Source organism: Pseudomyrmex gracilis, unplaced genomic scaffold (genome assembly GCF_002006095.1).
Source record: "Pseudomyrmex gracilis isolate BER0280 unplaced genomic scaffold, ASM200609v1 scaffold_24, whole genome shotgun sequence".
Lineage (NCBI taxonomy): Eukaryota > Metazoa > Arthropoda > Insecta > Hymenoptera > Formicidae > Pseudomyrmex > Pseudomyrmex gracilis.
Window position 1 is genome coordinate 315,179 of NW_018020608.1, and position 22,941 is coordinate 338,119.

At 41.3% G+C, this 22,941-nt stretch overlaps 5 protein-coding genes across 11 annotated transcripts in view; 4 read left to right on the forward strand and 1 right to left on the reverse strand.

Annotated features, from left to right (window-relative positions):
- Window positions 1-360: 360 nt before the first annotated feature.
- Window positions 361-9,132, reverse strand: LOC109852075 (RNA-binding protein 42). Of its 5 annotated transcripts, none has more exons than XR_002249963.1 (8): window positions 8,916-9,132; window positions 8,047-8,288; window positions 7,584-7,958; window positions 7,249-7,443; window positions 5,629-5,754; window positions 5,343-5,552; window positions 5,079-5,261; window positions 520-605 (listed from the first exon to the last, which is right to left on the reverse strand). XR_002249963.1 is itself a non-coding variant. In XM_020422897.1 (5 exons), the coding sequence occupies exons 1-5, from the start codon at window positions 8,954-8,956 to the stop codon at window positions 481-483; spliced, it is 978 nt and encodes a 325-aa protein (XP_020278486.1). In that variant the 5' UTR covers window positions 8,957-9,132; the 3' UTR covers window positions 361-480. The 5 variants fall into 5 exon arrangements, 1 of the variants encoding a protein (XP_020278486.1); XR_002249966.1 differs by having other exon boundaries at window positions 5,629-5,762; XR_002249964.1 differs by lacking the exon at window positions 520-605 and adding an exon at window positions 4,919-4,998.
- On the forward strand, window positions 4,891-8,100 carry LOC109852076. The gene is made up of 5 exons (XM_020422899.1): window positions 4,891-4,978; window positions 6,009-6,340; window positions 6,563-6,792; window positions 6,969-7,145; window positions 7,929-8,100. The coding sequence occupies exons 2-4, from the start codon at window positions 6,108-6,110 to the stop codon at window positions 7,139-7,141; spliced, it is 636 nt and encodes a 211-aa protein (XP_020278488.1). The 5' UTR covers window positions 4,891-4,978; window positions 6,009-6,107; the 3' UTR covers window positions 7,142-7,145; window positions 7,929-8,100.
- Window positions 9,133-9,497: 365 nt separating the features above from the next.
- LOC109852074 (probable tRNA N6-adenosine threonylcarbamoyltransferase) lies at window positions 9,498-10,951 on the forward strand. Its single transcript, XM_020422896.1, has 4 exons — window positions 9,498-9,690; window positions 9,816-10,257; window positions 10,412-10,590; window positions 10,666-10,951. The coding sequence occupies exons 1-4, from the start codon at window positions 9,579-9,581 to the stop codon at window positions 10,935-10,937; spliced, it is 1,005 nt and encodes a 334-aa protein (XP_020278485.1). The 5' UTR covers window positions 9,498-9,578; the 3' UTR covers window positions 10,938-10,951.
- A 1,872-nt stretch (window positions 10,952-12,823) lies between these two features.
- Window positions 12,824-17,812, forward strand: LOC109852095 (uncharacterized PE-PGRS family protein PE_PGRS20-like; the record flags this gene model as incomplete). Its single annotated transcript, XM_020422932.1, has 2 exons — window positions 12,824-13,007; window positions 17,075-17,812. A coding segment is annotated over exon 2 (456 nt), but the record flags the coding sequence as incomplete, so codon positions are not given.
- Window positions 17,813-17,891: 79 nt separating this feature from the next.
- LOC109852118 (potassium voltage-gated channel protein Shab-like) overlaps window positions 17,892-22,941 on the forward strand; it is a 14,469-nt gene continuing 9,419 nt past the window's right edge. For all 3 annotated transcript variants that reach the window (XM_020422968.1, XM_020422966.1, XM_020422967.1), the window contains exons 1-2: window positions 17,892-18,451; window positions 19,626-19,655. In XM_020422968.1, the coding sequence (XP_020278557.1) occupies window positions 17,921-18,451; window positions 19,626-19,655 (561 nt within the window). In that variant the 5' untranslated portion in view covers window positions 17,892-17,920. The remainder of the gene's footprint in view (window positions 18,452-19,625; window positions 19,656-22,941) is intronic.

Below are 22,941 nucleotides of genomic sequence, written 5' to 3' on the forward strand. Positions count from 1 at the left end.
ATAATGTGTACGTATAAAATTTGATTATTTTCCTTTTGTGCAGCTGTTTTTATTTCTTAATAAAAATAATTTACAATGTTTTAAAAAATAAATGTTTTACATCGGCCTTTTAAATTTTCTATTTATAAAACTTCGATGTTCCCTATCTCCAATCGCCATTATGTGTGGAATGATGGAGTTTTGTATGTACACATTGTATGTAAATAAATTTGACTTTTTTTTATTTGGAAGGGAGGAGAAATATATTCTATTTCTAGGAGAACTACATCAAGAAGTGTGGAAAATTCAAACGGATACGCAATTTTATGACGTTTATATTTTTAATTATCAAGAGAGGTGGTTTCTTAAATAAAACAAAAATCTTATTCGTAATTTATTTACGCGACACGCATTCACACTTTGTTTTATCAGTCAATATAATTATCGATGATATCAATCGAGCCGAGAAATGAAACACTTAACGACGAGATCCCATTCTCGTCATCGGCCGGTCAACAGACCGATCAGCGCTTGCTTCTCCTTCTCTTTCTTGCGCACGGTCTCCAGATTTCTCTGCTTCCAGGAGCTCTTTCGAAGTTTTATCGGACGCGACCCCACGTAACGTCCTGAAAAAAAAAAAAACACACACATGTGTTCAAAATCGGAATAGACTGCGATAAATTTTTCCGCCGCAACAATTGTGCGTGAACGGATCGCAAGAAAACATCGTGGAATATTATATATAAATCGGATGTACGACCAACAATACGACGTGACGTACGATGAATTTTCAACGTGCGAATCGCTTAAAGACGTCATATATAACTTTTTCGCGTGCAATAACGGGCTTTACTATCGCGAGGGCTTTACTTGGTTTAAGCTTGCGGGCAACAGGTGATGGTCAAAGGCGCGTTTTCTCACGCTCCGAACTTGTTCATCTAAATAACATTCTCGAAAAAGAAAAATCCGATTTTTTATCGCGCGGCAAACATCTCATTATCCGTTTGTCTTTCCGCTCTTCTCGTTTTTTCGCCGATTTCATCTTTATTTATTTATTTATTTGTTTCATATCTATTGTACATCCCACCGAGCTAAAGTACTTGAGTCGAGTGTTGAATTACGCGCCACGTAAGTAAACAAAATCGAAAATACGATAAGATAAAGCGACGTGGCGCAACATCAAAATCAGTTGAAAGCGGAAAAGTGCGCGTATTGTATTCAATTATCAGCGCTTGTTGATCCCGTCACTCGCGATTTAATAATTTTTAAAACAGTTTTTATAAATTTAGAACTGTCGGGTAAAACAAAAATGTATCTCTAGGCGATTACATTTGTTTGAAGATAGCGTGTATTTTTCCTCTCTCTCTTCTGTCTCTCATTCAAAAAGCGCTTGTTGATCCCGTCACTCGCGATTGTAATTTTTAAAACAGTTTTTATAAATTTAGAACTGTCGGATAAAACAAAAAAGTATCTCCAGGCGATTAAATTTGTTTGAAGATAACGTGTATTTTTCCTCTTTCTTCTGGTCTCTCATTCAAAAAGTTTGTCGATTTCTCTCTCTCTCTCTCTCGTGGTTTTGATCAGAGAACAAAAACCAACAACGTCGGGAAATATATATATATATATATAAACATAAGAAAATGTCGTAGGTGAGACCACTGGCTGAGACCATTCAAAGTTACTCGTCCATTTACAAGTTTTACTCGCCGTCCGGATCACATTTTCCTTTTATCTTGTTTCTTTCTCGACCGTCCGCGGCGTGTTCGTCGATTACAAAGGAAAAAAACTCAGGCAAAATTTCCGAGCAGCGTAAAAAAATCGATGAAAGCTTTTCGGAGTTCGCGGCGAGAACTTTAAAAAAAAACGCGGTCTCGCGAGTCCCTCTCGTGTAACAGGGCTCCCGTCGTTGATTTTGCAGAAAAACCGCTCGGTTATTGGATGCAATAATCATTGCGCGAATTGATCATTGCGCTGAGAAGAGTTAACGAACGCGGCAAGAAGAAGAAAATGGGTCGAATATGCATGTTTTTGCGATAACACGCGATATTTGCGCGCATCGAAATCCCGGGAATGCAGAATAGCGCATTTGCGCGGCCAAAAATATTCCTTTCGGAATAGCATCAATGAGAAATTTCGCCAAAGAGAACGCGCGCGCGCGCGCGCGTTACGTCGAAAAGGCTCATGACCTCGCTTCTCTTTTTTCGCACGTTCGTTCTCGCGATCCCGATCCCGATTTTGATCGCCCACGCGACTTTGTCATTTGTGTCTGTCACACAAGCCGGGCGTGGACACCGAGAGGCGATTTTCTCTATTGAAAGTTCTTCTAGTTAGAAAACTTTCGATCTCCCAGAATTTCGTTCGCGGATACGCGATCGCATTGCGCGATCCGATTTTGACGCGCAAGCGTTTGCAATATTATTTGATGATGTTCGCGTTTTCGCGCAAATTAAATGGCGCACGGGGAGGAGCGTACGTCCCACACGGGGATAACCAACATTCTGCACGAATCTCCATTAGACGTTACACGGAGTTGTGGACATCAAGTTGACGCGCGTCTGCTAATGGACGCGTTTAAGGTCGGCGTGGGATTATTATCGCTCGCACGCGCGTATCCAAATATTGTACGACAAAAACAAATTACGTTACATTACGTTACCTTCAAAGTTATATCAAAGCAAATGTTGTGAGTTACGTAAATTTTATTCTTGTAATTATTTGTTTTTAATTAACTTTTGAGGCGGGAACGCACGTAATATCGAATTGAGATAAAACCGCGCGAGGAATTGTTTACTCTGGCTGAAACAATTTCTTGCGAAATTAGGATTTGAAATTTTCGTGTCGAATCGAGAGGAGAACATGAATCTGAAGCTGTGTAGGTAGGTTTGATCGCGATAGCGCGAGGTTGCACCGCGGGTCCGGGTCATCGATTAATCTCTCTCGTGGACTCTGCGAGCACCTTAAGCAGCCACGCGACTCGCATATCCGTTCATTCATCATGTCCACGATTCCATCTCGTGCATCCGATCGTATGTGTGTGTGTGCGCGCGCGCGCATCCGTCTTCGCAGTGAACTCCCGCCAAAGGTCACCAACGTCATCATTGGGCCTTTTCTCTCTTTCGCACACGAACAGTAAGGGACCTACAATTTTAAGTCGGAACCACCAGAGAGAAGTGCGAATATCTTTATTTCAGAAAAATCTCATCTCTAGAGAGAGATACGCCTGCGGTAATAGAAGATGAGATCGACCCGTAAACATTCGAACATGTTTAGCTGGATTCGAACCTGGGACACTTTTGGGTCATCTAGTCCTAAACAAACTGCGCCACAGGCTACTTGGGTTCATCTTGCGCTGTTGGTTGAAAATCCTTTTCTGCTATAAGTTCGCACGCTTCCATTGATATATCCCATCGCATAGATTTGTTTCGGCAATTAAGCAGAGCACTTCAGAAGAGAAAAAAAAGACATTACGACCCCGGCAGACCGGGGATGAAGTAAACCAATAGCGCGAGGTGTCGGTCCCAATGACAAAATTTTAGCGAGAATTAGCGTGTTATTATTTAGTTAATGTGTTATTTTTCAAATCAAAATGGCGCATTTATATACTCCTCAATTTGTCTTCAACTACTTGTTGCGTTCGCGCGATACCGTCTTGTTTGTCACTCCTCTGTCTTTCTTCCTTTCTTTCTTTCTCTCTCTCATCTTTATTTAAAAAAACACACAGATTTACAGCTTTAATCTCTCACCAAATTCTCAGTATTTTTTTTAGGACCCGAGTTATCTCCGCTGTCTCGTTTTGTGACAAGTCACAAAATTCCAATCGCGAGTTTTTACACAAATTTTTCCGGCGGACAATCGAGGCAATTATTAAAGAAAAATTCAAACGCAATCCAAAAGAAATCCAAACGCAATTCACACCTACTTGTGAGATATAAATGGCGCGCGCGCGCGGGAAACGTGTCAATCGCTTTGCAATTACGCGACATGAGCGGTTGCATTCCGCTCGTGCGCAATAAACCTTTCGACAAAATCCCACGTACCCATGCTGGAATTTCGGCAAATTTCTGCGCGCATCTTCACCACCGCGCGCGCGGTGAGTCACCAATTTTTCGCGAAACGCGCGTTACACGACATCGAAAACTGAGGATACAAGCTTAGCAAACGTATTATAAATAACACCATTTTACAACGTTCCTTGCATATTCTCGTGGGACTCTCCTTTCCCCCCCTTCTTCCTTCCCTCCCTCCCTCTTTTCATCTTCGAGTCCGAAATATTCGAGTGATTGTGCGACAATCTGAAAGAACGCGCGCGCGAAAACAAATGTCCGATGCTTTATATTTGGATTGCGCGGATTATATATTATACCGTTTGCCATCACCAGAACGGTTCTGGTAGAAAAAATTTACACATGATCCTATAAAACATTGGAGTCATCTTTCGTGACAAGGTATCTGTATCGTAATGTGTTTTTCTCTACGTGCAATTTGCTTTTCGCGCGACCGCGCGCGCGATAAAGAATCCGATCCGGCGCGAAGAGATAACGAACGAGAGGACGACACTCGTTCCGCGCTGACAAGAATTAAACGATGATAAAAAAAAAAAAAAAAAAAAAANAAAAANAAAANNANNANAAATGACGATGCCGAATAAATAAAAAGAGAGAAAAAAAATTGAGACGCCAAAGATTCCGCTCGCGCGGCCTACCACGAGCTTCCCGATTGGCCATCGGCAAAGAGGGTGGGGTGTTACGAGGATTTGTAGTAGGAGGTAGGGGTTGTTGAATGAGTAGCGAGATACTGGATGCTTCTCGCCACACTTGATCGTATCCACCCCAACCGTTAACCCGGGCGCTCGTGGTCTGGTTGTGTGCGGCTCCGCATTCGAGCCGCGAAACCGCCCCGGATTTGATTCCACACACAGAGAGCATACACGTAGTGCGTGTCGAGGAAGTGAGAGAGCGAAAAATCGAACGAACGAACGAACGACCGGTGCATTCCGAAGGTACGTCTCCGTCTCGGTCCCTGGTCCAAAATAACGAATTTAAAACGCTCCGCAATTGTTTCACGCACAAAACATTTTTGTGACAACGTCTGACATTTACCTGACATTTTTCTGCGTATCTCGCGCCGGTCATACTGGCGCAATTATTATATTGCATGACATTTTTGGGGTTTTTTTTTCTAATATTTCACAGTACGAGATTTTCTCACGCAAATGAGTTTTTTTTGTATGACTAACGACAATTATTATTTCTTATTACGTTTCTCGTTGATATTTCTTGGATCTGAAAAAAATGCGTGCGTGTAATTCGTAAAAAATATGAAAAAATTATAGATCTGTTTTATACGGCACACATGTTGTTTACCAGTATGGAAAACACAGCTCTCGTATCCGTAAACGTGGCAATATCTCGTGTGGCCAATTCCAATTTTTTTTTTTTTTCGGTCGTTTCAGACGTGATCATTGAAAAAACAATGTTCTTCTCTCTTCTATCGTAGGCCTCACTTTAACGCTTGTACAACGCAGTATCGCGCACGGATGCGTGAGCGTGTGTGCCTATACGAGTAACGTGGTGCTAAAAATTAGGAGGAATGTTGTATAAATAGTATCATCCCCCCGAGGAATCTCGCGAGAGAACGTAAACAGCATACTTGCTTGTCGACAAAAGTCACCACTCCGGAATGATAGACGATTACAAAACCGTAACAAACGGGGTAGAGGGGAACCGCCGGCTTACATTCATCCGCATATGCAAGCGCATCGTACATGGAAGTTTCCTACATATCTTTCGTATTTTTCGTTAAATTAAAAAAAAAATTCAAAAAAAAAAAAAAAAAAAAACCAAAATCGATGTGAAAATATTACAATACATCGCCACGCCAACGCATTCAATGAAAGATCTTTCAGGTCCCTTTCTCTCATCCGTTTTTTCTCAAAACAATGAAAATAAAAACAAATATCAAACATCGCGAAATAAATTTCAGCCGTTGTTTTGCCAGAGTTTCAGCGATAACATCTTCTTGTTTTGTAGGAAAAGACGAGACTGTAGAAACATTTTGCAACGCAACGCGCGCTTCGTCCGTAAATATATATATATATAAAAAAAAGAAAAAATAACTAAAAAATAACAATGGAGATAGTCTCCAGACTGCTCTTGATATTAGTCCTGGACACACTGTGCGTAATAACCGTTGGTCACGCAGCGCCGTTATCAGATACAAAAGACGCTTGGAATCGAAACGTTTTCGCTCCTGTAGTGAAAACGGCATGCTCTTCCGACGGACAATGTTGGGAATGGTTACCGATATCAGAATCGTACGACGAAACTCTCATTATACCCGAAAAAAATAACGATATGACAAGGTATTGTTACTCGTATGCTGAATTTTACTTTTTTGTCATCCCTCTCCCGATTTCGCGTTGCGAACAAATTTGTCTCTTAACGCGCAACGATTTTAACTTCCTTTGAGCAATTAATACTGGTCCATTTCATTATTGGATTATATTTTCGTATTTTGTCCCGCATGTCGCGTGTGTGTACACTAACTACTACACGGTTGAATATTTTGTTTGATTGTTTGACAGACTACAATACCGACGTCAAATTGCAAACCCAACGTCCGAATTTGTATCGAAATCGTTGAAAAAGAGCGCGTTGGACGAAGCGGGACGCGAACTACGAACGGCGTTGCTGAGCAAACAGATATCGGGTAGAACCGCAAAGAAAGATGTGTCCCGCAGTAATTGGACGCCATTTTCTGTTCTGTACATCCCGCACGGACCGCGAACGAATCACGCTGTAACGGCAATGTCGAGTAAGTACCCGCGTAATATTGACATTTCGCAACCGCGACATCCTCGTTCTACAAAAAATTTCAGAGACTTAAAAGAAACATAATTGTATAGGTGTATGCACTATACGTATCTTTTTTTTTTTTTTTTACTTTCTATATTTAAAGATAAAGCAAATAAACTTTGATTTTCACAACAGTGTCTCAACGACAAGAATCTGGTATGACGACCGAAAGTCCGATTTTATTCATTGAACATCCTAATTCGCGCATTGCTCCGCGAAACGGTCAACCTACTGTGCAACCAAGAAGACAATATTGGACAATACCACATCTACTTACATCGTACGGCTGGCGTGCCTTTGGAAAGTAAAACGGTAACAAAAATCGAAATCTATTTATCATAGTTAAGAGAGAGAGAGAGAGAGAGAGAGAAATTTTTTTTTTTTTAATATACATGTTTTATACACACACACTCACCATTCATTTCTTTCATTGCTTTGATGAAATCTTGTGGATCTTTGAAAGACACAAATCCGAATCCTTTGGTTTTATTTGTCCGTTTGTCTCTGACCACCTTTGCTTTTTGAAAACTGGGATATTTGCCAAATACCCTGACCAATAGTTCGTCAGTGACGTCATTTCCTAGATCTCCGCAAAATATCCTGAAATCATCTGTTTAAGAGATATATGTGTAAAATCAGAATACACAGTGTGCCGCGAATAATATAAAACTAGCATATTTATAGATAAAGTATTTATAGATATTTATAGATAGATAAAAATGTTTTTATTTTTCTCTTGCGCGCACCAACCTTCGTCCCATTCCAACAGAGATGGATCCTCCCACGTTTGACCACCAGCTGTGCGTATAATTTTTTTATTTTTTTTTCCTTTACCCTTGGGATGGCTCTCTTCTGCACTGGCATTGGCCATGATGGAACTCGCCTTTCCCTGACTAATAGCTAATTCGGCCGCGGTGCTTACACCCTTAACCTTTGGTTTCTTTTTTCCCTCATCTTCGGGAATTTTTGTATTTATAATTTGCTCAATAATTTCTGGATGTATCATTGGCGTTTGATTGGAATCGTATGTTTTTGGAGTTGCACTTAAACAAGGATCCACCATATTTGACATGTAGGGATTACTTATCTGTGCAGGTGAAGAATACGTCGTAATAGGAACTGTACCTGTAACATCCATGCTTATAAATTTAAATTTCAATGTGGTACACGACACGGATATAACAAAACACACAATACCCCCATCAATCTTTACCTTGTCTCGCTACTTGTTGAGGAATCAACATTGGTGGTGGTGGTGGAGGAGGTGGAGGTGGTGGAGGTGGTGGAAAACCAATCATTGGAGGAAATGCTAAAGTTGCCGCCGCAGCTGCCGCAACTACCGGCGTAGGAAGTTCATGTTGTTCCAATTGTCTAGCAACTTGATTATATGTATTTGCGCCAATTACTGGTCTTACAATTGGTGTTACGAGTTGTCCTCCAATCTCAGCTTCAAATCTGTGAAAAATATATGTTTTATATGTAAGTTTTCATTAAAAAAAAACCAAAATTAAAAATTCTTGATAACTAAACGAAACACAAGTGACATTTTATATTTCATCTTTTAAAAACAAAAGATTTATATCTGTGTTGTACTTTATTATAAACGAACTAATAATATAATACACACATAAAATTATAATAAGCAGAAGAGAGAAAAATCTAGATAGATCTAGATCTTGTAACCTCATCGTAAGTAAAAAAATACAAGAGAGTATATAATCTTCTTTAGTAGATTAGGTTAAGCATCTTGAATAAATGCATTATCTCAAATGTGAACTCAAACATTTGACACATAAGTTCTGTGACTTGTAGTTTTTAATTATTTTTTGTTATCTTACGCCTGAAACAATGCTGTGTACATAACTTGTTAATTTAAATAAAGCATCCTTTTTTTTTAAGAAGGTTAGAGGTTATGTAGCTTTTTTAAACACACACACACAGTCCTTTGGACTTAATGTGCAAAGTAGTTGGCGGCGTATTACTTATGTATAATTTTATCCATTCCTATTAGACACCTTCACTTCTTCCATTGCAATATTCTTCTTATTGTTATAAACAAATATCTTGTTAAACTTTCGTTACCTGTTCATCTCATCTTCCATTTGTCGAAGTTTGTCATCCATGTTTACTTAAAATTGTTTATACACACACAATAATAATTCAATGTTTAATCGTAATTTCGCGTAAGAAACGTGTGATAAATTACAATATTCCTCTTTATTGACACAAAAGTTGTACTAACTTGTAGCTAATCTTAACTAGAATTAACCTGTAACCCTATTGCTCCTATTGTCACTATGGAAAATGAGACAAAAGCCTCTCGCGCATGCGCGCCTCGACGCGCGCGGCCATTGCGACTGCCGCCGCGCGAGTGTGACCTTTTTTCGAACAAAGAAAATTTGTAAATTCGAATCGTGTCGATCTCGTCTCGAAAGATCAATTTTCTTTTACTTTCAATCTTATTATCCGTGCGTGACAATTTTATTTTACACAAGAAAAAGCATCGGAGACCGACGCAACTCGACAACTATATAGAAAAGATGTGAAACTGTGAGACAAATAATTTATAGCAGAGTTCCGCGAGATATCGATATCACAATCGATATAAATTTGGCGCCCACGTGATCTTTTTTTGATTTAGCGAGGTCTAGCGCCAGGCGGCGCTCAAAAGTGTTTACGAGATAGACGGATCTCTTTGATCTGTTGTTCGCAATTTAAAAAAAACAAAACACCTTGGTAAACGTGATGATCGCTATTGGATTCGAAGGCAGTGCGAATAAACTAGGTGTAGGAATAATTCGCGATCAGGAAGTGTTATCAAATGTACGGCATACGTATGTCACTCCACCGGGAGAAGGTAACCTCCAAGTTGCAACACGTGTGCCTTCATTTATTTACGAAAAAAAATTTTAAATAAGTGTGTAAACACTCAACAGCACAAGTAGATTTTTTTTAAATATAGTTTTTTTTTTTTTTTTGTAGGTTTCTTGCCTCGAGAAACAGCGCAGCATCACAGGAAGCATATTCTGGAGGTTTTGCAAAAAGCATTGGATGACGCTAAGATCACCTTGAAGGACGCAAACGTCATTTGTTACACCAAAGGACCGGGAATGGGAGCGCCGCTGACAGTGGCGGCATTAGTAGCCAGAACTGTCGCCCAGTTGTACAATAAACCTATAGTTGCGGTTAATCATTGCATCGGTCACATCGAGATGGGACGTTTAATCACCGGCAGCAAGAATCCAACTATCTTGTACGTTTCCGGCGGAAACACTCAGATTATCGCGTATTCTCGGCAAAAGTATCGCATTTTTGGCGAGACAATTGACATAGCGGTTGGCAATTGCCTGGACAGATTCGCGAGGTTGTTGAAACTTTCGAACGATCCCAGTCCTGGATACAACATAGAACAATTGGCGAAGAAGTAAGTAAGATTTTCACATTAATTCGCGTTTGTCAGTTTGCCAGGATTTCGTAACTGAGATCCTCTCGATGAATATTGGATATTTAGAAGATCACTCTTACGGAATCGCACATAAACGGATTCGACTAAAATTTTATGGAATGTATAAAAAAAGGGGTAAAAAATTGGCACCGCTACCGTATGTTGTGAAGGGAATGGATGTGTCTTTTTCTGGTATTTTAAGTCACATAGAGGAACATTGTTCAAAGTGGCTCGATACGAAAGCGTTCACTCCCGAGGACTTGTGTTTCTCTCTGCAAGAGACCGTGTTCGCCATGCTCATCGAAATCACAGGTAACGTATTTATCGAACGTCAAGTCTTTAGATACTTTTTGTTTTGCAACGTTTTACATTGAGCAACGTTTATAGAGCGCGCGATGGCGCACGTGGGATCGAACGAGGTGCTGATCGTGGGCGGCGTGGGTTGCAACGAAAGACTGCAGGAAATGATGAATGTCATGTGCGAAGAAAGAAACGCGACTCTTTACGCGACGGACGAACGATTTTGCATAGACAATGGCGTTATGATCGCAGTCGCCGGACTGCTACAGTACAAATGCGAGAGCGGTACCCCTTGGATGCAAACCACTTGCGTTCAGAGATACCGAACGGACGATGTACATGTTTCCTGGAGAGAATAAAAAAGTATTTTATACATATACATATATATATATCCTTTTGTTAAAACACATGTGTACCTCATCTGTTCATTCTAAAAACTTATTCGACAACGTCTCTATACACACATTCGTGAAAAATATTAGTTTTTGTAATTTATTCTACAATTTATCAAAATCGTGTATTTTTTTTTTTATTTTGTGTAGTTTGGAGTTCAGTGCAAAAAATCAGTAGCATCTATCGTGTTTAATTTTTATAAAAAAAACATACGGATTTTATTTATAGGATTTTTAATTTTAGATTCTTTCGGTATATTTAATCGACATGGTGTTACAATTACTTGGAAATGTAGTAATGTTATCTTTATTTATAGTAATGTAATCTTTATTTTTTCTATCTACATATAAGTCAGATAAAATTTTTTCTCTCGTTCTCTCTCTCTCTCTCTCTCTCTTCGACAGCAACTTAAATCAATATTGCGGTAGTTTTTGGCGTTTTCCGAGTCTCTTTCCGAGTAATGGGTTCGCTATTGACCCCGTTTAGATATGATATCGATCCAACTATCCGACTATTTTAACTTAAACATAAGAAAACGTTTCTTCGGCACGTATATGATGCTTTATCGATTCGGTCTTTACGAGAAACGGTAAACACGTTGACGGCGCAGAAGCTCGACGCGTGAGTTTTCGACGTACGAAACGCGAACAATATTGTACCGCGAGGTCGCGCGATTCGAGATTTGGGCAGGAGAGAGAAACAAGGAGGAAAATATCGATCGAACATATTTGGAGTTTGTGTGGGGTGGCGTTTCTCATACAAATTATTGATGAAATTGTTATATCTTTTTCTTCCTTCCTTTCATTCCTATTTCTATTTTTCTCTTTCGCTAACTTTTAATAAATAATTGCTACAATATCATAAGTAAGCATCTTTGCGTGTCATTTTAAACATCAGCAATGTGTGTCTCCTTTGTTTAAAATTTTATCAATTTTTCTTAACAAAATATCGTCTTTCTTTTACATATTACTTATTGGGAACTTAATTAATTACGTAAATATATACATACGTAATAATTAAACAAATAACAATAAACAATATAGAAGAGAAAATTCTCGCCTCGCAACGACATCGTATTCTTGGAGATAGAGACGCAGGTCATGCGAGAATCGCCCCGCTCCAAAAACGTTATTCGTCACTGGAGCAGGGTGTGGGAGACGACGCGCGAGTCGAGAAGCAAACGGGGTGGTTCGGGATTATCGTCGAAGCAGGCGCACCGCTGGCTCACGTCCAAGTGGTACCTCTGCCGGCGCCAACGACAGTTACAGTGGCAGAAGCTGTAGCATCACCTCCACTACTACTAGAAGCGAGCGACAGTAGCTGGTGGAGGTGGTGGTGGTGGTAGTAGTAGTAGTAGTAGAACAGTAGTCGAGCGATCCTGAGTTTCTCGGACGCGCGCCGTTTTTCTTTCTTTTCTTCACTGATTGTCCGGTGTGGCAAACCTTATACGCGATCGGTATCGTTCTCGTCCGCGGTTTTTTCTTCTTATTCTTTCGCATTCGAACGTCTTCTCGCGCTCGTTCGCGTATTCCAACGTTTCTGGCACACTCCAGAATCTGGCAACATTTTCGGAGCAAGGGAGTATCCGTGCATCCCTGTATCCGTACCCCAAGTCCCAACGTGTGCCCGTGTTACATTAACGATTAATCGATAGGTGCGCGGGGCGTCGATCGCAGCGCCCGGTGTGAACAAGTGGTGATAGTGCCAGTGCGGCCGTCGCCGTCGCCGTCGCCGTCGTCGTCGTCGTCGTCGTCGCCGTCGTCGTCGTCGTCGTCGTCGTCGTCGTCGTCGNCGNCGNCGTCGTCGTCGNCGTCGTCGTCGNCGTCGTCGTCGTCGTCGNCGTCGTCGTCGTCGTCGTCGTCGTCGTCGTCGTCGTCGTCGCCGACGTCAGGATTCTTCAACGATCATTATCTTCAAAGATACATCGATACGACCTTTGCCGAGACCGACGAGATGCGACGCTTCAGCGTGACGCGCGACGACGCGCCCTTTTTCCAGCCGGAAAGCGATCGCCGCTGAAGCACAAGGAGAGAACAGTGAGTAACGCGGAAACTGGTACGGAGATCATCGCTTCGGTTACTGGTGTAGGTCCGCTTCGCGCACACCTCTCATCTATTTCCGTATAGCAGCGGCGACCACGGCCACGCGTTTGTGTCGTCGTCATTAGAAATGCTCTCTGTATACCGCGAGACCCAGATAGCACGGGAGACTATCCTCGTACGTTGCCTGCGCTGTCAGCTGGTCGCCCTTGGATCTGTCAAGTCGCACGTATCAGCGAGAGAACAATTCTCCCGAAGCCTCTAGCTCGAAAACGATTTCCCGTAACACACGCTATACGTTGCGCGGATTAGAAGTTCAACTCGTCGAGATCACACGCACGTACATAGCACGTATTCGAATCTTTTTAAATTGTCTTTTGATGATTTTACTTTCGAAGTTGCGCGAAGCTTCCGCCCAAAAACGCGCTCTTGAGACGTTCGTGTCCCAAAGCTCGCGCTTCGCGGAGAGAAAGGGTTTTGTCTTTCTGTGTTTTATCGTGAAATATCGATTGTTCAAGATAAATGCCAGAAATATTCTTACATTCTCCTTTAGCGTTTATCCAAACGTTGAACTTTTACAATAAAAGACACTTCTTTTCTTTGTTTTTTTTTTCTTCTTAAAAACCGAAAAAAGAAAACTTTGTCTTGAGAGATAGCATTTTATCATTGCGAGATATTGTTTTAAGAAACAACGAAAACACATTTAAACCGGGTCTCGCAAAGTGTGAAATCGTTCGAAGCGTGTCGCGAATCTCTCGGGAACAATCGCGTGGAAATCAGCAATTCGGCCAATCGATCGATGAGCAACAATACAATGAGCGCGCGTAATTCATGCGTTGGTTCGAGACGAAAAGTTACATCGCGTCAAGTTTTATCGCTTTTTTTTTTTTGTTGCAAAAAATTGTTTAACTTACGAGGAAAGAAATTCATTACGTGGTAATTTTCGAGCGAGCGAGTTTTACCATCAACAAAATTTCGAGAGAACCTGACCGATTCTTTTTCCCCATCACAGTCCCTTAGGGTCATTGATCAACTCGATAAGCTGTTCGATAAACGATTTGTGGAAAAACATGTTGTTCGCCGCGGACAGCAGTAATTTTCTCAACGGAAATTGCAGATAAATTTTCATGTTTTCGTCTCTTCTGTTAAAAAGTTTCGGTGAATGAATCATCTTTGCAAACAAGCGCGTCGCATTGAATCGACGCCAAAACTGCTTTGCAAACGATGAAATTATGATGCAATCGAACGTTGCACTTGTCACTACATTTTTCATATTGTTCGGATATGTGTGTGTGTGTGTGTGTAAACATATATATCCTCCTTGACATTTTTATGATCTCGTTAGCGAAGTGTTTTGGAAGACATCGTTTTTGACATCTGCGAGAAACAGTTCTTACGTTGTAACGTTTCTGTGAGATGTCTTTGTGAAGAAAAATGAATTGTTCGCGAATAAAAGGAGAAAAAAGACAAAAAAAAAAAATTCCGGATTTTTTTTGGATTAATTTTCCAGACAAATTGCGTGTGAATGTGTTCGAGTCATCGCGCGGAGAAATTTCTCACGCGACTCTCTCTCTCTCACCGATATCAAACGATGACGCGTTTATAAATGATCGCCGAACGCACTTCGCTGTGTATTTTCACTTGTCAAAAATACTATTCGTCTTTTTTTTTTTTTTTTGTGGTCGCGCAATATCTCCTCGTTTACGTTTTTGTTACGTCCGAAAGGACTCGTCGTTTCCTCTCCGTTTGACCGAGTTAGATATATATTTTCGAAGTGGTATCGCATTAAAATTCTATCGCGTGCTCGAACGATGGGGTACGATAGATCGTATCGCAAAATTCGTCCATAAATCGTGTTCGTTTATATACGTCAACCGCGCGCCGCGCGATCGGTTAATTGTCTCCCGAAACGATTAGTCTGTACTAAATTTGAACAAACACGCGGCGGAAATACGCGCATACTCGACGAAGCGGAAACAAGATAACGCGCAACTCGAAACAAACGAAATCTAAACTCGAGCTCGTAAATTCGATGTTTGTTTTATTTCGAAATTCCATTTGCGCGTGTGAAAATTCAGCCTCGGGGGACGAGAAAAAAAAAAACGCGAACGCGTCGCGCTCGCAAATGACGTTACGCCATTACGCCGGACCGAAAAGGTCCGAAGATCAATAGTTAATTTCCGCACAAATATCTCCGGGATGCGGGATAGATCGATCCCGCATACCACCGGAAGTTTCACGGGACGTACACACGGAGGCGCGTTATGTCGCTGTCCTCTTTTCTTCTCGGGAACTCGCGCGCCGTGTTGTATTTCCCGACACGCTGGCTGGCCAGGTCGTTACGGGAGGAAGAGGATCGATTCTCCTCGTTTCCTTCGGTTCCCGGCTGAGAGAGGCCGATTCCCTCTCTCGCGTCGCGGTAACGCACTCAGGTCAAGAGTAACGTTCGACACGCTTGTTAATAACAAATATCTACGCGTTGATAACAATATCGCGTGTTATACACGTTTCCCCTTTCTCAAGTCACGTGTTTTGCGCACTTGTGAATTGTAATTACATATTAAATGCACACAAGTTTCCGCACGTAACGAGAGAGTTCGCACTTCTGGCCGAGGGAAACTTTTTTCAAATGGGATTTCTTTTACATTTCATAGGCAGATAAATTGCGTATTTTATATACATGAGATGCAAACATCTTATTTAAATTTTTGAATTGAATTTAATTCGTATGTTTATTTTATTAGTTGTATCACGAGTTTTTAAATTTGTTGTAAGAGCGAATCTAAATTATTCTGTTATTTAAATTTTTATCTTAATTAATTGTTCAAAAAAACCACCTGTGCAGAGATACGTAATTGCTTTTTTTTTTTTTTTGTTTACATCAAATTGCGTAATTCGAAAAAAAGATATTGTTCTACTTAGATATTAATTTATGATTTACACCGCAACAATCTCGCGCGACGCACGCTCTCATCTTGTGTGAGAAAATTTAACTGGACCGATTACAGAACGCGCGTTATCTTATATATTCGATTTCGTAATCGCGAAATGTTGGTCTTCGAAACTAAGTTTATAAACTAAAGTTTGAACGTTTAAAATAACGAGCGTTGTTTGAGAATACGTTACAGAGATAACGACGAATGCAATGCTTTTAATAAAGTTACGAGTTCGCGAGGGCCATGTGGCGCCTAGTTATATTATCGATCATTTCTCGCAAAGTTACTTGTCTCTGACCGAAACGCGCGCGAGAAACTCTGAAATTTATTTCACGCCGTGAAAACAAAATTTTCCGATCGTTTCGCCGCGGTTTGAATAATTCCGCGATTTGAATAAAATTCAAATTTACTTTCGGAAATCATTGCCGATGTTACCCGGAATTAACTTCGAATTTTCAGTAACAACGCAGAACCCTATCCGGATTTTCGCAATTCGCGCGCGAATTGCGTTCCTCGCGATCGCGAACATAAAGTCTATAAAAAAAACAACAGAAAACAAACCGTGAGAAATGCGAGAAGTAGGCGAAAAAATCTCAAAAAGAGAGAGCTTCACGAACAATCTCTTTGCGCTGAAAACTCACGATTTTGTTTACGCGCATGCAAATCAAGACGTTTAAATTATACATACGTACGATGTGTGACGATGCAAATCGAAAACAATGAAAAATGCACAGGGCGTACCGTTGGAGATTCTTGTATTTTTTTTATGTGCGCAGTTACAGGTAATATCGTTCGAGATACCTCTCTACGTATTTTTTCCGGAGAGGGAATAGATGTGCGGGGGTTTATTTGTTTCGCGCTAAATTTATCATCGCCCCGACGTAATTAGACGGTTGAGAGTTTATTTTTGGCGAACGTGACCTTTGTCGATTCTCTTAGCGCGCGCGAAACATGTGTTTCCGGAAGTAGAAGCGGGAAGTAATTACATAGTTGAGGGAGTTGAAAGAAGATCAGATAACGACAATAAAAAAAAACAATACACACGGAATATGCGTAAAAATAGACAATATCTTGATTTAATAAACAAAAGAAACTGTCTGGTACACGTAACGAAAATGTGATTTGCAGATCATGACACAGCCGAGTCTGTCGACGAAGTCGACGGCGAAGCTTGGACCGATTCACGGATGAAGCTGAAGAAGAATACAGTGGACGAGGAGGAGGAGGACGACGAAGAAGAAGAAGAAGAAGAAGACGACGACGAAAACAAAAAAAGAAAGAAGAACGTTTCTCAGCTTATTAACAAATAACTTAAGAAAGACCGTGGAGAAGCGTGGTGTCATCAGCGCGATAGATACCGGTCCGCGCTGGTAGCCGACAACGTAAACCCGCCGTCATTCGGCGCGTCCGATGCTGAACGAGAGACGGCTCGAGGACAACACACTGGCGGACGGGGAACGTAATGGTAACGCCGTGGTCACCGGCCCGGCGTTTTCATCGTCGTCGCCGTCGTGCACGGTGCCCTACATCGGCTCCGACCAGGGCTACGTGTTCGAGGGTGGCGGCACGACGACGTTGCAGCAGCCCGGTGCAGCCGGTCGGGGAACCGACCGCACCGACTGCACCGGTGGCGGAGGAGGTCTCGGGTTCGGTGTGTCGGGAGGTGGTCTAAGTGGCGGGCTTGGTGGAGTCGGCACCGGAGGAGCCACGGGGATGGCGGGAATGGGTGGTAGTGCAGGAGGAGGAGGAGGAGGGATAAGCACGAACAAGGAGGTCCGTTACGCTCCGTTTTCATCATCCGTAGGACCGGTCGGTACCGTGGCGCCGGTAAACCTGCCGTCTCTACCGCCACCGCCGCCGCCGCCGCCGCCGCCGCCACCGCCGCCGCCGCCGCCGCCGCCGCCGCCGCCGCCGCCGCCGCCGCCGCCGCCCCTGCCGCTGCAGATGCAGCAGCAGCGTGCCTTCTCGAGGTCGATGACGTCCCTGCCGCCTGAGCCGTTTATGATCATGCGTTCGAAGGCGCTGAACCGGCGCGTCTCGATCAACGTTGGCGGCGTTAAACACGAGGTACTCTGGCGCACCCTCGAGCGATTGCCGCACACACGTCTAGGCCGGTTGCGGGACTGCAACACCCACGAGGCGATCACCGAGCTCTGCGACGATTACTCCCTGATCGACAACGAGTACTTCTTCGACCGACATCCCAAGTCCTTCAGTTCGATCCTTAATTTTTATCGCACCGGCAAGCTTCACCTGGTGGACGAGATGTGCGTGCTAGCGTTCAGCGACGATCTCGCCTACTGGGGAGTCGACGAGCTCTACCTCGAAAGTTGCTGCCAGCACAAGTATCATCAGCGTAAGGAGAACGTGCATGAGGAGATGCGCAAAGAAGCGGAGTCGCTTCGGCAACGTGAGGAGGAGGAGTTCGGCGACGGAAAATGCGCCCAGTACCAGAAGTGGCTGTGGGATCTCCTCGAGAAGCCGACCACATCCATTGCTGCAAGGGTGAGTCGCATAATAAGAGCGCGGGAGTACAATCTCGCGGTAATAATAAATACAACACGCGGCAAAAAGACGTCGCGCATCGTCCTTCTTTCCTCTTCACCCTCTATCTCTTTCTCTCTCTTTCTCTCTCTCTCTCTCTCTCTCTTTCTCTCTCTTGGAGCGAGCACGTGTGTAATACAAAGCGCGCGTGCAAAAGCTACAGACTCGTCGCGTAATATATCAAATAATTATTGAAGAACAAAAAAAACAGATACTTTCGACTGTATATCAAATTCAAAACTAGATGTTCCGTAAAACCGTCGTGACTTATTGTCGCGAAAAATTGTTGAGTTTGTGCCAAGCGTTCGAGTTGTTCCAATAAAAACGTATCGCTCGACATTGATCACGTTAACTTATTAAAGAGAATCGGTCCAAATATTTACACGACAAACAAGAGACTCTTCAAATAGCTCAATGTTGAAGAAGCTCAAGTTCTCGAGCTCTAGCTTTGGCAATTATTTAGATGCTGAAGAGGAGAGCTCTCGAGAAACGTGTCGTTGTGTTGTTCGTTCTCTGCGCTACACGCGTTTTGGCTCGTTTCTACTTGCGACATATATATATATATATATATATGTATATATATACGTTGAAAACAAAAACAAACAAAAGTGTTGTACGTTTGAGCGCTCGGTAAGGCGAACTTTTCGTCGTAGCGACGTTACGACACGTTTCGTTAAGACGATTCGCGACGTTTCCATCCTCATATACAACAATAATTAATAATAATGATGATGATGATGATAATAATAATAATAATATATCACACTTTCTTTTCGTTCTCAGAGAGAATTTTTGTCTCCGATAACTTCTTTGACTTCTCTTCCTCTATAATTCAGCTGTTACATATTTATTACTTGTATTAAGTTTTTTTTTTTTTTTACGCGTGTCAACACTAACAAAGATAAAAGTAATACCGAATTATCGCGTAATATCGAAGAACCGCGCAGAATTTTCGCATCAAATTTTTAGGATCAAATCATCTTGGGCGCGAATTCAATTTCTTCGTCCGCTACGAAAAATTGCATCCGCAACAATCTCTCGCTTATTTGTTTTGAGTGTACTTTTTAACGAAAATAATTTAAAATCTGTGTGGTTTACATATTAATTCACTTAATAATGGTGCCCACGCTTGCAGTTTCTTGCCGGAGCTGTAAATCGACCAAAGGTATTCAAACACTAATAAGTCGATATTACAGCATCGATTCGAACGTAGCTCGCAGAGTAGAAAGTTTAAAAAAAAAAAAAAAAAGCGAACAGAGTAGAAAGAGAACGTATGACTTTTTATGAGTTTCACCACGTTGTTGTTTTAGATCGTCCAGTGAGGCGCTCGATCGGCGCAGATCGCAATCGAGAATCTGAACTTTCTAGAGTAGGCAAATTATTTTCCTCGTCACCGATTCGGGAGGAAGTCGCGCGCGGTTGAAGGAATTATTTCGAAGGATTATTTTTTGAGAGAGAACCAAAATTTTTTTTGCTCCGCAAAATCGAGTCATTTGCGTGGAATCGATCGAGCGTCAAAAACTGAGCGAGTAAAAAACTGGATGAAATCGAATCACAACATCTAGAACGTTTGGCATTTAGTTTTTCAACATGCTGAGTAACGTCGCAAGATAGCGTTTTACTTGGCTGTTTGTTTTTTTTTTTTACAACATATACATCTCTAGCATTACTACTCTATACAATCGTCAAATGTAACATATGTATATCTTTTCTGATTTTAGTACACGAGTAAGTACATGTACACGCATATATATATTATATATATATATATATATATATATATATATATATGTATATATATATAAATTAATATTTTAGATTCCCTGCGAGAAAAACGTTGACGTCGAATCTCTGTAATGTATATTTTATTTCTAGGTGCTGTTGCTCAACACATGATACTAATCTCTTCCCCCGTTTTTCTTTTTTTTTTTCTTTTTTTTTTTTACATCACCGCAATCCAGCTTTTAGCCCGCAGTTTTTGTATTTGTATATCCCGAAAGAGTGTGCAAAAGCGAAATATCGCGGCCGCGCGATCGGCCCCCCCCCCATCCCCCGATGATAATGGGAGTGTCTTATACGCGATTACCAGGTATCACGTTGATTCTTTCTCGACACCGCTCCCTGATAAGCGAATATTGCTTAATAATTTCGCTACCAGCGAATTCAATTCGACACGATATCATACATACGCATGCGTGTCTTATGTGCACCCGTATGTGAAGAGATACAATTGCATATGTAAATCTTGTTGTTGTTGTTGTTGTTTCACATGTATTTTCTATGGTAATGTATCATACAAATGTTTTTATCTTGTACATGTAGACAGAGAAAAAACTTTCACACACCGAAAATTTTTTATACAAATTTCATACACACGGTTTTTTAATGTGAATTTGCAGAAATTCTGTTTTCTCAACGATACAACGTGTCAAAAAATTTTTATGTCAAGAAAAATTGTATTCTAAATTTTATAAAAAAAAAAAAACCAAAATTAGAAAATCACTTTTCGCTAAATTTCCAAAAGACACTTGTTTTTTTATTTCATTCAGCAAAATTACACACGAGAGAGTCCCGGTGATAAGCATATGACATCTCATACTCTTTACACGATTAAAACGTTTCCTTAATCTTTGATGTATACTACTTGACACACCACAAACAATACACATTGCACACACTGTTGCTCCGAAGTGAAAATTGATAATTTTGTGCGGGGTTATCACGGGGATCCCCACACCGATCCTTTCTCCGATCCTTCAAAATAAAAATTCGACCTCACGAAAAAAAACAAAAAAAACCAAATGACCGTCCTCTCCCGAAAAGCTCAAGTACGATGACCTACTATGTACATATCCTGCGTTGTTTTCCAGGATATTACCTTTTAAGTCGTCTGTTACATCAGAAATAAGACGTCGATGTCATCCTGTGTGACATCATCTCTCGGAAACAGCTTCTTATAATATAAAACTACTACGTTTTTTGTGTTCCCTCTTTGCTACATACATCCGTGTGATAACGGCTGCGGCACGGCACTTTTTAATGGTAATAGCTTTTGAGAGCTGATATACACCCTCACCGGTGCACCGATATTCTTAATCGAAAAAAAAAAAAAACCTAAATAAACTCACCGTCTCTACTTCCTTTTTGCAACAACTCTCTTTTCTCGTTGCCCGTCTCCAAACGTGTTCTCTTTAACGGGCCTATCCATTATTACAGAAGCTATATCGATCTGTCGAGTATATTTAGAGTACATAAGGGGTCATAACTACAACTGCCGATGTCAGTGTGAGAGTATATAGCCGGTAGCCGTGATCCGTGAAAGATCCCTCCGAGTCTCTCTTGGGAATATTGTAAAGCATTCGCTTGGTCGCGCGGAAATGTAATGCCGCGGCGTAGCGTCGTGGAGAAGTTCGTCTTTATTATTGATTAAACATATTTTGAAACTGTAATATCAATTTTGCGACATTTCGGTCCAAAAGCGTCGCGAAATTGATATTGCATTTCCGAAACTCAAGGAATTGAACGTAAACGGGAACATTTTATTTACGAAATAAAACGTTCCCGTTTTCGCATCAGCGAAAACGCAAATGCGGCCCCGTTTCTTCGTCGCGATCTAACTCCCTTTGTGATTTTTAAACGAGGACAGAGAAGATACAAAGAATCTTGATGCGCACTATAGTAAATGACAAGTTTATTATAGTGCACATCAAATACGTAAAAAAAATCGTAAAACTTAGGTATATCTATGTGTGAGAAAATTATTAATTAATTTTCTCACACATAGATATAGTTTTTGTTTTTTTTAAAAAAATGCAGTTTTGCACATAGAAGTGAACGAAAATTTGGAATCTGGTGAGAGACTATCTGAACGGTGGTTGTAGTCATGCATTCTAGTTCGATGACTTGTCACGTATATCAGAAAAAAGAGAGAAGGAGACCACTGCACTTGCAACGCGCGCACTAGAGCTCAAAAACAAAAAAAACAAAAAAAAACGATATATTCAACACGAATTTTACGATTTTGTCCGCCTTTTGTCGGCTTTCTTTTTTTTTCAGTCTATTTCGGCTTCTTTTTTATACCGCAGCTAAAAAAAAAAAAAAAAAAAACAAAATAAAATCCGAAATGTGAAAAATAAAAAAACCTGGCACAAATCGCTTTGTCGCACGAACACCACACGTACATCGGAAAACCCGTACGCGAAATGTACGTTGCACGGAATGCTTGACACAGGAAACACACGCACAGAAACACATGCACTTTCAGACACATACTGTGTTTTTTTTTTCTTGATATTAATTCGGACACGTTTTCGGTGGACATCGTTCGGTGCCATCCCGAAGATGGACACCGTGCGTGTTTGCATGTTCATTCACCCTTTTTGCGGTTGAGTGTTTTGTTGTTTCTTTTGAGAGAGGTAATAAATACACGTAACATACACACACACACACAC

Coding starts and splice junctions, on each gene's coding strand:
- LOC109852075 (XM_020422897.1), bottom strand. CDS start 8,956: ATGGATGACAAACTTCGACAAATGGAAGATGAGATGAACAG. Junction 7,959..8,046: donor TCAACAAGTAGCGAGACAAG/GTAAAGATTGAT, acceptor TGGATGTTACAG/GTACAGTTCCTATTACGACG. Junction 606..7,248: donor AGCAATGAAAGAAATGAATG/GTGAGTGTGTGT, acceptor TTTTTTTTTCAG/GACGTTACGTGGGGTCGCGT.
- LOC109852074 (XM_020422896.1), top strand. CDS start 9,579: ATGATCGCTATTGGATTCGAAGGCAGTGCGAATAAACTAGGTGTAGGA. Junction 9,691..9,815: donor TGTCACTCCACCGGGAGAAG/GTAACCTCCAAG, acceptor TTTTTTTTGTAG/GTTTCTTGCCTCGAGAAACA. Junction 10,591..10,665: donor CATGCTCATCGAAATCACAG/GTAACGTATTTA, acceptor CAACGTTTATAG/AGCGCGCGATGGCGCACGTG.
- LOC109852076 (XM_020422899.1), top strand. CDS start 6,108: ATGGAGATAGTCTCCAGACTGCTCTTGATATTAGTCCTGGACACACTG. Junction 6,341..6,562: donor AAAAATAACGATATGACAAG/GTATTGTTACTC, acceptor ATTGTTTGACAG/ACTACAATACCGACGTCAAA. Junction 6,793..6,968: donor CGCTGTAACGGCAATGTCGA/GTAAGTACCCGC, acceptor TTTTCACAACAG/TGTCTCAACGACAAGAATCT.